Genomic DNA, 13,078 nt, shown 5'->3' on the forward strand with positions numbered 1-13,078 from the left:
CCATAATCTGTAGTACTGTGGGTACCTCAACCAATCTGTGGTACTCCAGGTAATCTGTTGTACTGTAGAGTAAGGGAAGCCTCGCAAATCTAACTGCTCTGCTCAAGCACGTATCTAACTTTAAATATTTATTTGGATACAATTGTCCATATGCAAAAGTTTAAATCTACTGACTTTCTCAATTGTGGCAGTTAAAAACCGAATTATCCTCTAAACACAAATTTGATTTATCCTCATTTCCTTGAAGACTTATTGTAGGTGTGATAAATTGTATCGTTTTATAATATCCTTAGATTGGGAAGACTGGTTCGTATCTCCATTTCTGTCGAGTCTTGTATCGGATGTTAATCAAGCTTCAGGAAGTAGAGGTGAACGATGATGAAGCCATGATCCCAGCCAATCCATTAACCTCTGACATCAGTTCTCTGCTGACAAGAGAGCCAAAAGTAGAAATACTAGAGAAGATGGCTTTTGACCAGAATTTATGTCAAGAGAGGTACAAGCATTGTAGTATGGTCTGGTTTCCTGGTGTAAGCAGACAAGGTAACTCTATTTATTCTTTCTGTATTTGGTCATTATCTCAATCATGAATTAAAATATGGTTTGTTGAAAATGATCTCCCTTTCATCCTTGCATTAGTTTCCCTGAAGTGGTTTTATATGTGATTGTCACCATCTTAGAGTAACTTAGTGTTGTTTATATAACTACATGCTGTTGATTCTAGTTACATTCCAACTGTTTTATTATCTTCCCAGAATTTAAAATGTGGTCATCGTCAGAATATCAGGAGAAGAAAAGTCCTACTGTGCTGCAGCGCTTAACAGAATTTAGCTCCCACAATGCCTTTCACCGTTGCGATGATTGCCAATCATACATTGAAGGTTCCAGTGGTCAGGTACTAAATGCACTAATGTGTAGTTAGTGGTTATATAACTCTACTTCATTTAGATCTGGTGTAATGCTCGTACCAGCACAAAGCTTGTGTTATTTGAAATGGAAGCCTTTTCTTATTGGTGTCAAGTGATAATGTGAAGTACTGGTTAAGTGCAATATTTAGCCAAAGTGTCCGACAACACACTGAAGCTGATATGAAGAAGAGTAGGATTTCACAGGATTTGTTGTCAAGTGCAACCAGCTGCTGTGAGCATGAAAGTGTCATGGAAACTGATTTCAAGCATTTCAGCATGTCTTTGCTTGCTTTAACTTAGCTGGTGATTTTTTGTTTTACACAAATCAAGAGAACGATGATTAGGGGTAGAAGTCCTGAACTACTTTTGGCTAGTTTGAGTAAGTAATCTATCTTCTTTCATCCACAGACAAGAGTTCATAATGTCATGATTGCTGATCCCAAGTTTGGTGATTTGAATTGGCAGTTTCTGATTCCAGCAGCACAGAGTTCCTACTTTGTTTTTGATAATGAGACCAGTAATTTAAGCAGTATATCCTTACCTCTGATTAATGGTCAGGTTAGTTCAGTGTTATCAATATTTGTAACCTTTCTAATCATTAATTTTGCAAAAGGTTAAAATCATAATTGACATACCCTATAATGTTTATAATTTACTTCTCCTTTCATGCCTTTCATGCTTAAAATGATCTTAAGCAATAGCAAAGAAAGTATGAGTGGACATAAAGGAAAAGTTTGATTTTACTGCATTGTTTGCTAATTACAGTCACCTGATGTGAGAGGAGGAACAGTATTGACCCAAATTAAATTAAGAACGACTTTAGGCACAAAGTTTATTTTGATTCTTGTAAACCTGCCATTAGCTTAGGTTTTATCCTTTACAACTGTTATGGCTTGAAGCAGTGACCTTTATAAACATCTGAGGCTTTCAATTAAATTATCAATTAAGACTCAGGTCATCAGCTCAGTTCCTCTGGGGCAAACAAAACTCTTTAGGAAACAAGGGTCTTTTATGGCCTTAAATATGTTTACAATCCATTCCTAATTAGTCATGGACAAGTGATGTTGGATATCATATCATCATCTAGGTTGCTCTGTTGTTTTCAATGAAGGAACATGTTTTGTTAGAGGTATTAGAATTTATAACCAATGGAATACCATCGTTAGTCAGAAGGCTGTCATTTACTTTGTTGTTGCCAATTGTTGTTGATGGTCCAGTGGAGCATTATCAACTGTTTCAAGCTTACTTGTAAAACCAGATGAACGTATACATTATATACAGACCTGTTGACATTTGTCCAGTGCTGTTTTCCTTCACTGTTATATCTCTATTTTAATCTGTCCTTAGTACTGCCAAGTCATCAATACTTTAAACTTTTGTTTAAATTATATCTTGGCAGGAGGAGCAGGATATAAAGTCTCCAATATTTATGGTAGTGAAGAACCCGGCCCAACAGTCATTAATAAATCTACATCATGCAATGGAGGGGGCCAAGCATGTACACATATTAATATGCAAAGGAAAGGATGCCTCATCTGTTCAGAAACAATGGCCTGCTCACATCGTTGTTGTTCTTCCCGGTGTTGCTGATAACATGGGTGCAGGTAATACACGTCGTGGAGTTCCTCAGTTTAACAAGTAATGTTCATGAAGCTTCATTATTTGCACATTTGTTTACACCTCTTTTTTTAAATTTGACTGGCATTTCAAATTTTCATGAAAAATTTGATCTTCAACATTATTTGTGGACTGAGTATTATTTCTAAGAGATCATTTGATATTAAAATCTTTCATTCAAACAGTAGCTCGCTTGACAGGTACAAATAAAGCTATGCAAGTAAAGAACGAACCAAGCCATCTATTTTAACAGTTTTGTTCAGTGTCTATCTTTGTACTATAGTTTATTACATATCGTTATTTCATAGAGCCTCGCTACATTTACTTATACTATCATCATTAAATTCTGTTTCATTTATAACAGCCAGAATTTAGAAAGGACCTGATAGTGTAGTTGAAAGGATATTAACTTACAAAAAGGGTTGACCTGGATTAGAGAGAGCGTGGTGGCCAATTGGCTAAGGCATCGGATTCGTGATCCAAGGATTGCTAGTTCGATTCATACCTAGTTCATTGTGTTGTGTCCTTGGGCAAGATGCTTATCTCCCTTGCCTCTCTCCACCCAGGGGTTAAATGAGTACCTGTGATGTAACTTGTCATTGGGCGCAATATATAACTGCAGCCGCCTAGAGGGATTGTCTCTGGGACAGGTTATCATTGACCAGGGGTAATATAACGTCTGTAAAGCGCTTTGAGACCTATCGCTGGTGTAAAGCGCTATATAAAAATCAAACATTATGATTATTATTATTAGATCAAGTGTGTTTGGGCATTTAATTGAAGCCATAGTTTGTGACGATGATGACTGTTGTTCATTTTTCTTGACAGGTGGTGTAAAGTATTTAGTCAAGCAGATAGCAGAGTATAACATGAATGCTGAGAGGAGGAGACAGAAATCCCTGGGGATTGATCCAGATAGGGTCTGGCCCTTTGTTCTCCTGATTGATGATTCGTTGGTATCTTGGAAGGAGCTTCAAGTTCAGGATGATAATCAGTGGTGTGTGTGATTTCTTCATTAATGTTGCTTGTTTCAGGGTGTTATGTTAAATGTTATATCTGCTGTATGTAAGTAGTATATGCTGCATACTATTGATGGTTGGAGAAAATCGTGGACATGAGTTGGATTCACAAAGATCATATCTATTTGAGGTTTGACTACTCGTTGTAAAACATTAATACATGCAATTTTATTTTCAGGTCTCTATGTTTCTCTTGTCCATTCAAGTATTTGGATAAAACATTTCCTTCATTATATATATTTTTTATTACAGCTCGGAAGTTGTGGTTTCTTTAAAGACTGTTATTCAGCATGTAGAATCCATTGAGAGTATTACACAGTATGCTCTGGTAGGGATTAGTCAATGGAGTAGCCAATGGAAGCTTCCCAAGTATCCATATAGCCAGAGCTACATTGATCATATGGTCTTTCTTAACCTCAAGCTGACATCAACAGTGCAATACAATCCATACAGGTGAGTAGTGACAGCTTATATATGTTGTATGTACACAGAATAGCCTGTATGTGCACAGAATGGCCAGTATATACACAGTATGGCCAGTATGTACACAGAATGACAAGTATGTACACAGTATGTACATAGTATGGCCAGAATGTACGCAGTATGGCCATTATGTAGGCAGTATGTACACAGTATGGCCAGTATGTACACAGTATGGTCAGTATGTATACAGTATGGCCAGTATGTATACAGTATGTACACAGTATGACCAGTATGTATACAGTATGGCCAGTATGTATACAGTATGGCCAGTATATACAGTATGGCCAGTATATACACAGTATGTACACAGTATGGTCAGTATGTATACAGTATGGTCAGTATGTATACAGTATGGCCAGTATATACAGTATGGCCAGTATATACAGTATGGCCAGTATATACACAGTATGTACACAGTATGGCCAGTATGTACACAGTATGGTCAGTATGTATACAGTATGGCCAGTATGTATACAGTATGGCCAGTATGTACACAGTATGGCCAGTATATACAGTATGGTCAGTATGTATACAGTATGGCCAGTATATACAGTATGGCCAGTATATACACAGTATGTACACAGTATGGCCAGTATGTACACAGTATGGTCAGTATGTACACAGTATGGCCAGTATGTATACAGTATGGCCAGTATGTATACAGTATGGCCAGTATATACAGTATGGCCAGTATATACACAGTATGTACACAGTATGGCCAGTATGTACACAGTATGGTCAGTATGTATACAGTATGGCCAGTATGTACACAGTATGGCCAGTATGTATACAGTATGGCCAGTATGTATACAGTATGGCCAGTATATACAGTATGGCCAGTATATACACAGTATGTACACAGTATGGCCAGTATGTACACAGTATGGTCAGTATGTACACAGTATGGCCAGTATGTATACAGTATGGCCAGTATGTATACAGTATGGCCAGTATATACAGTATGGCCAGTATATACACAGTATGTACACAGTATGGCCAGTATGTACACAGTATGGTCAGTATGTATACAGTATGGCCAGTATGTACACAGTATGGCCAGTATGTACACAGTATGGCCAGTATGTACACAGTATGGCCAGTATGTACACAGTATGGCCAGTATGTATACAGTATGGCCAGTATATACACAGTATGTACACAGTATGGCCAGTATGTACACAGTATGGCCAGTATGTACACAGTATGGCCAGTATGTACACAGTATGGCCAGTATGTACACAGTATGGCCAGTATGTATACAGTATGGCCAGTATATACACAGTATGTACACAGTATGGCCAGTATGTACACAGTATGGCCAGTATGTACACAGTATGGCCAGTATGTATACAGTATGGCCAGTATGTACACAGTATGTACATAGTATGGCCAGTATGTACACAGTATGGTCAGTATGTATACAGTATGGCCAGTATATACAGTATGGCCAGTATATACACAGTATGTACACAGTATGGCCAGTATGTACACAGTATGGCCAGTATGTACACAGTATGGCCAGTATGTATACAGTATGGCCAGTATGTACACAGTATGTACACAGTATGGCCAGTATGTACACAGTATGGTCAGTATGTATACAGTATGGCCAGTATATACAGTATGGCCAGTATATACACAGTATGTACACAGTATGGCCAGTATGTATACAGTATGGCCAGTATGTACACAGTATGTACATAGTATGGCCAGTATGTACACAGTATGGTCAGTATGTATACAGTATGGCCAGTATATACAGTATGGCCAGTATATACACAGTATGTACACAGTATGGCCAGTATGTACACAGTATGGCCAGTATGTACACAGTATGGCCAGTATGTATACAGTATGGCCAGTATGTACACAGTATGTACACAGTATGGCCAGTATGTACACAGTATGGCCAGTATATACAGTATGGCCAGTATATACACAGTATGTACACAGTATGGCCAGTATGTACACAGTATGGTCAGTATGTACACAGTATGGCCAGTATGTACACAGTATGGTCAGTATGTATACAGTATGGCCAGTATGTATACAGTATGTACACAGTATGACCAGTATGTATACAGTATGGCCAGTATGTATACAGTATGGCCAGTATGTATACAGTATGGCCAGTATGTACACAGTATGTACACAGTATGGCCAGTATGTACACAGTATGGTCAGTATGTATACAGTATGGCCAGTATATACAGTATGGCCAGTATATACACAGTATGTACACAGTATGGTCAGTATGTACACAGTATGACCAGGATAAAGGATTGAATACCTCTCTAGTTATCATTGGAATGAGAGTATGTGAAAGTCTAAAACATATGCAAATTACGGTGCTCGGTCAGAACAAAACACTATAAAAACAGGAAACTACCACTCACGTGTCAGGTGACAAAAGGTTACTATTTAAGAAAAGTCACACTTTTTAACTTCTCTGTGAAACCTTGTGATAAGATTCTAATGTAAATTAGAATAATGACACTCAAAAGGTAAAGTAGAGGGAGCCATTCCTGTATGAGTATTCTAAATAAAAAGGACTCTATAGGTTTCTCCCAAAACTGAAACCTGCTTGGTTATCTAATAGGCAAAGTTTCAGGATTTTTTGGTCAGAATAGAATTGTCACATGAGTCAGTGAGCAGCTCCTGCATGCATTACGACAGGATTGTACTAAATAAACTTGCAATAGAGTATGTCTCATATGGAAATAGACACTGGGATCCTCTTCCACAAAGGTTAAATATACCATTCTGCATTCAACAAAACATCTTACCTGTTTACTTCTTTCAAGCTTAAACTTTCCAATTTGATCACATTGGTGTACTGTCGGAACATGGGAGGGATTCAAGCAGCTTGGACAATCTTTCCAAGTCTTTTCTATCACTGCATCAATTGTCAAGAAATACACAATTTGCAAACACAAAGATTGTCACCATGCAGCTAAGTAGGGGAAGTTATTACATAATAATATATGTTGTCATTACAAGCTATAGGGTTTCAGTTTAGTCTGTATGTTATGTTTTTGTGTCTTGGCCTATTGTCATTCATTTTGCCACACTACCTATCTTCAAAGCCTTTTTTTTTTCTTCCCTTTTTTCTATTTTTGTAAAGCACTGTTGGATTGTCAGTACTGAAGGTGCCATAGAAATAAAATATTATGCTTGTTGCATCACTTAAAAAGTTGTTAACACATTAAGTTGATTTTTACCTTCAAAGCCAATTACAGTATGCTTACTTTATACATTCAGTTGATGCCTGTGAGTTAAGTACATGTTGGGTAGTATTGAATGTTCCTGCTAAATATTGTCTCTTTTGTTGCAGATTTCAGCATGAAGATGTTGATTTCACTTGGAGAGTGAATGCCAAGAATCTCCTGATTTGTAAACTGTCTTACTTCCTGGCCTTGGTGAAAACCATTCTTGCAAAGCCCGATCTTCCTGACACCAGCATTCATCCGTCCAGTTCTGTGCAGATGTCAACAGCTCCGGAGGTCTCTGTCAGGGACTTCCTCATCTCACCAGACAGTGAGAGTCAGTTGCTACTGCAAGCATCACCTCATTACCTCCTTGAGAGGTATCTGTCAGAGATGGCCTTTGACTCTCTCCTGAATTCAGATATTGATCTTCTTGAACATCCTGTTATTGTTGTTGATGAGTACATCAATCTGGGGCCATCAGTACCTGGTGAGTAGTGTTCTGAATAACATTCTCTTGGTTCACTAGTTGTTTTATTGCTGGTTAGTGTATTGGCCTTGTTTGTAGCCTATTCCATAACACAATGTTGCTTTATTGCTGGTTAGTGTATTGGCCTTGTTTTGTAGCCTATTCCGTGACACAATGTTGTTTTATTGCTGGTTAGTGTATTGGCCTTGTTTTGTAGCCTATTCTTTAACACAATGTTGCTCTTGTTGCTGACATATGAAATTGCTTTCTCATCTACATCTTTGTATTGTTGCCTTTAAATACCACATGATTTAAATATCTGTTCCATTCTTTATTTCCATGGCAATTCAGAGTATATCGTCTCCTCGTCCGTTGAACCATCCAAGGAAATCAGAGATGTTCAGTTTGGTGGCCTGATCCTGAACAGCTGTCTCATTCAAATTCCAGATGCAGAGTTCATCAAACAGTTTCATTTTATCAATGGTTAGTTCTGCAACCTCTCAGCTTATTGTGTTTGAAATCAAATCAAACTTCATGTGTGTTTAAATGACTGTTTATTCTGCAAAGGATTGACCTTAAAATGATGTGTTGTAGGTGAGGTGGTTGTTGTTCACCTGAATCAGACAGAGCACTTAATTTTACTGATTGTCGAAGCAGGTAAGGCAAGTTAGAGGAACAGTATTGTAGGACACTGATATACTGACCAAGAATAGAAAGGTCTTAGTGAGCGATTGATACGTACTGTCCGTGGGGTAGTATTGTTGTTGGGGTGACCAGTGGTAAGGGCAACAGTGTGGGTGGGGTAGCACTGTCGTGGGTGAGTAATAGTACTAATTAAGGCCTGATAAGGGTACAATATAAGTACAACTCTTCACTACTACAATTTCAGGCTGTGGCACAATACAGCAGTGGTCACTTCAATAAATATTTTCCTTTGTGATTGAATTAGATAGTAGTGTTCCATCATCATATTGTCAAATCTCAGACGATTTGAAATATCCAGATACAATCTTTACAAACTTCTTGTTTACTTGTTCCACAACCAGTTCAATCAATTTATTATTCATTGTTGTTTCTCTCCTTTATAGGAGCTCGACTGCTGCTCATCAGTCCTGATAGGAATTCCCTGAGGAGGCATGTAGCAGAATTGGACTTAGAGAGCAAGTGGAATTTCAGGCTCAGAGATGAATTGCAGACTGCAAATATTGTGGAAGACAAACCAGTGTCACTGCTGAGAGGAGTGTACGGGGTAGAGAAAGATGTAGATAAGTAACCGTAATACAGGCATCAGTTGTAGCCTTGAATGGGTTCTAATAGGTAACCAGTGTCACTGCTGAGAGGAGTGTACGAGGTAGAGAAAGATGTAGATAAGTAACCGTAATACAGGCATCAGTTGTAGCCTTGAATGGGTTCTAATAGGTAACCAGTGTCACTGCTGAGAGGAGTGTACGGGGTAGAGAAAGATGTAGATAAGTAACCGTAATACAGGCATCAGTTGTAGCCTTGAATGGGTTCTAATAGGTAACCAGGGTCACTGCTGAGAGGAGTGTACGGGGTAGAGAAAGATGTAGATAAGTAACCGTACTACAGGCATCAGTTGTAGCCTTGAATGGGTTCTAATAGGTAACCAGTGTCACTGCTGAGAGGAGTGAACGGGGCAGAGAAAGATGTAGATAAGTAACCGTAATACAGGCATCAGTTGTAGCCTTGAATGGGTTCTAATAGGTAACCAGGGTCACTGCTGAGAGGAGTGTACGGGGTAGAGAAAGATGTAGATAAGTAACCGTACTACAGGCATCAGTTGTAGCCTTGAATGGGTTCTAATAGGTAACCAGGGTCACTGCTGAGAGGAGTGTACGGGGTAGAGAAAGATGTAGATAAGTAACCGTAATACAGGCATCAGTTGTAGCCTTGAATGGGTTCTAATAGGTAACCAGTGTCACTGCTGAGAGGAGTGAACGGGGCAGAGAAAGATGTAGATAAGTAACCGTAATACAGGCATCAGTTGTAGCCTTGAATGGGTTCTAATAGGTAACCAGGGTGACTGCTGAGAGGAGTGTACGGGGTAGAGAAAGATGTAGATAAGTAACCGCTATAGAGGCTTCAGTTGTAGCCTTGAATGGGTTCTAATAGGTAACCAGTGTCACTGCTGAGAGGAGTGAACGGGGTAGAGAAAGATGTAGATAAGTAACCGCTATAGAGGCTTCAGTTGTAGCCTTGAATGGGTTCTAATAGGTAACCAGTGTCACTGCTGAGAGGAGTGAACGGGGTAGAGAAAGATGTAGATAAGTAACCGTAATACAGGCATCAGTTGTAGCCTTGAATGGGTTCTAATAGGTAACCAGGGTGACTGCTGAGAGGAGTGTACGGGGTAGAGAAAGATGTAGATAAGTAACCGTAATACAGGCATCAGTTGTAGCCTTGAATGGGTTCTAATAGGTAACCAGTGTCACTGCTGAGAGGAGTGTACGGGGTAGAGAAAGATGTAGATAAGTAACCGTAATACAGGCATCAGTTGTAGCCTTGAATGGGTTCTAATAGGTAACCAGTGTGACTGCTGAGAGGAGTGAACGGGGAAGGGAAAGATGTAGAGAAAGATGAGAGGGGTGAACGGGGTAGAGAAAGGTAAGTAACCGTAATACAGGCATCAGTTGTAGCCTTGAATGGGTTCTAATAGGTAACCAGGGTCACTGCTGAGAGGAGTGTACGGGGTAGAGAAAGATGTAGATAAGTAACCGTAATACAGGCATCAGTTGTAGCCTTGAATGGGTTCTAATAGGTAACCAGTGTCACTGCTGAGAGGAGTGAACGGGGTAGAGAAAGATGTAGAGAAAGATGTAGAGAAAGATGAGAGGAGTGAACGGGGTAGAGAAAGATAAGTAACCGTAATACAGGGATCAGTTGTAGCCTTGAATGGGTTCTAATGGGTAACCAGTATCACTGCTGAGAGGAGTGTACGGAGTAGAGAAAGATGTAGATAAGTAACCGTAATACAGGCATCAGTTGTAGCCTGCTATGGATTTTAAAAGGTAACCACTTGTCCCTGTTTCAAGGTGTTGTATATGGGATAGAGGAATTTGTAGAAAAACATGATGACAGCATCAGCTGTGCCCTAAAAACAAACACGTTTGTGAGTTGTGAATAAAGAGCAATAAAATCTGGGTAAACTGCAGTAATCCTATTGGTAGAGGACACTTGAAGAAGCAATAAGAGACTTAGTCATTGGTCAGTATGTAATCACATGTCGTTAACTATTCCAGCAGGTCTTAATCTCATGATGATGTCCAGGTGTATTTAGTACATGCACTACCTCCAAGACACTTAATGTTGTGAGGTATGCATACTAGCCTGCTCTTACAACATAGTTAGGTAATCCTCATCAGGATATTTAAAACTTTACACAAACATATACTAATCTGTGACAATTGAAACATTTGATTCATGTCTATTTTATTGCTTAAAACAAACTGTAACTGATTTTTTTTACTTTTAACCCTTTTCATGTACCTTTGTCGAAGGTTTTTTTTATACCTTTTTGAGCTAGTGTATGTAAATTTTTACAGCTCTTTTGTATTTTCAGAAGATATGTGCAACTATTTTAGAAGTTCATTTGTTGCATCATAATTAGAGGTGCTTTTAGTTTTGGCATTAATTCAAAGGATCCTTGACTTTTTTTCTTTCTTTTTGGTTAAATTATTTCCATTTTTTCTTTCATTATCATCTTTTGTGCAACATGGAATGAAGACAGGGTGAATAGGTTCCACTCATTTACAATATTTAACGTTATCAACCAAAAATGTTTTATTCCTTTTTACCAAAGATTGATTTTTGTACCTTGCTTTCTGTTTTGTATTAATGTAGGTTTGAGGTGATGTGGGGCCAGTGTTTGGTATTTAAGTAATATCGGTGTGATAGTTTTGCTGTTAACATTCTCCTGGAGAGTTCTATTGGAGCAGTTCCTGTTTGCAGTGTAGAAGGACACTGAATGTAAGAATATAATCTGAGGCTGCCAGACAATAATCTTTCAATTATCTTTAGAATGGTCATCATTTTTTACTTAACAACAAGTAAGCACTTAGAGGACTGCTAATGATATTCATATCAGCAGAGCTGGTGAGCTTAATAAATTGACATCAGTTTGCTCACTATATTAAGAAATCGTTTTTTTTTTGGACAAGGATTTTATGGTGGTAGACACAAGGATCATATTGTGGTAGACACAAAGATCCTATCCTGGTGTGGACACAGGGATCCTATCCTGGTGTGGACACAAGGATCCTGTCCTGGTGTGGACACAGGGATCCTATCCTGGTGTGGACACAGGGATCCTATCCTGGTGTGGACACAAGGATCCTATCTTGAAGGACCATTTGATTGTTGGTCGTAACTAGTTCAGTCTGTCTCCCTTATTGAGTAATAGTTGCTTGTTTGGGTGTCTGAGATTGTAATATCATGGGTAACCTTAGGGTTACCATACATCCCAACTAATATGGTACTGTCCTGTTTATGCAATACAAATATCTGGTTCTGCCAGCAAGCTAACTTGTGGCTATTTTTGTCTCTTAGACGTTCACAAATATCAGTTTTAACAAACATATTACTGTAGGTAAACATCACAAAAGCATGATGTAATCATTTTAAACACACAAACATCATTGAAGGCTGGATATTTACTGTGTACATGGGCTGCATAGTTGCAACAAGTAGTAACGTAAGGTGACCAGATGCTCCCCCCCCCCCCTTTATTTGTGAGAATGCAAACATGCATAGAGCTTTCGATGATGTATTTAGCTATCCCTTTGAAGGATCTAACACCTGAAGCCTCCCTTCTTCAGGTACCATGACTACAAGACCTCAGATTCCTACAAGGAGATGATGACAACAAATTCTGGAGATATTGTTTACAAAGTTTTGACCTTTGGTGACCTCTAATAACCTTTCAACTCCACAAAAAAACAATAGGCTTCTACTACTCTGTATAATACATCCACATGCAAAGTGTGAGATCTGTCACAGATTCTCTTTTCACAATTTGACCTCTGATGACCTCACCTCCACAACAAAGAATATTCAAAGTATGAGATATGTTAGAGATTCCCTTCTTGAGGTACTGCATCTACACAGTTTCACCTGTGATGACCTTTGACATTCTCAACAAAAACCAATAGGCGTGTACTTAATATAACTGTACCAAGTATGAAATTTGTCCAGGCTTCCCTTCTGGAGATACAATTATAAGGCATCACAAACCCACACTTGGGCCATCAACAAAGTTGTCACTTAATGATTGTTTAGTAGTGATATGACAAGGGTGATTGGCTACACTAAACTAATGAACTTCACCGATTGTACACATCAATGCATAGGTACCCAATT

General features: G+C 38.7%; 1 protein-coding gene across 4 annotated transcripts in view; it reads left to right on the forward strand.

Moving 5' to 3' along the window:
- Positions 1-12,244, forward strand: part of LOC139972903 (GREB1-like protein) — a 39,936-nt gene extending 27,692 nt beyond the window's left edge. The window contains exons 24-33 of one of the 4 annotated variants that reach the window (XR_011795088.1): positions 294-543; positions 756-895; positions 1,317-1,466; positions 2,308-2,512; positions 3,354-3,522; positions 3,797-3,997; positions 7,362-7,723; positions 8,054-8,185; positions 8,791-10,243; positions 10,380-12,244. Coding sequence is in view for 1 of the 4 variants with exons in the window: in XM_071979214.1 (XP_071835315.1) it covers positions 294-543; positions 756-895; positions 1,317-1,466; positions 2,308-2,512; positions 3,354-3,522; positions 3,797-3,997; positions 7,362-7,723; positions 8,054-8,185; positions 8,791-8,975 (1,794 nt within the window). In the remaining 3 variants the exon portion in view is untranslated. Of the gene's footprint in view, positions 1-293; positions 544-755; positions 896-1,316; positions 1,467-2,307; positions 2,513-3,353; positions 3,523-3,796; positions 3,998-7,361; positions 7,724-8,053; positions 8,186-8,790 lie in introns of all 4 variants that reach the window. The other 3 variants (XR_011795087.1, XR_011795089.1, XM_071979214.1) reach the window with 3 other exon arrangements.
- Positions 12,245-13,078: the final 834 nt, after the last annotated feature.

The sequence above is a fragment of the Apostichopus japonicus genome, chromosome 9 (assembly GCF_037975245.1).
Source record: "Apostichopus japonicus isolate 1M-3 chromosome 9, ASM3797524v1, whole genome shotgun sequence".
Taxonomy (NCBI): Eukaryota; Metazoa; Echinodermata; class Holothuroidea; order Aspidochirotida; family Stichopodidae; genus Apostichopus; species Apostichopus japonicus.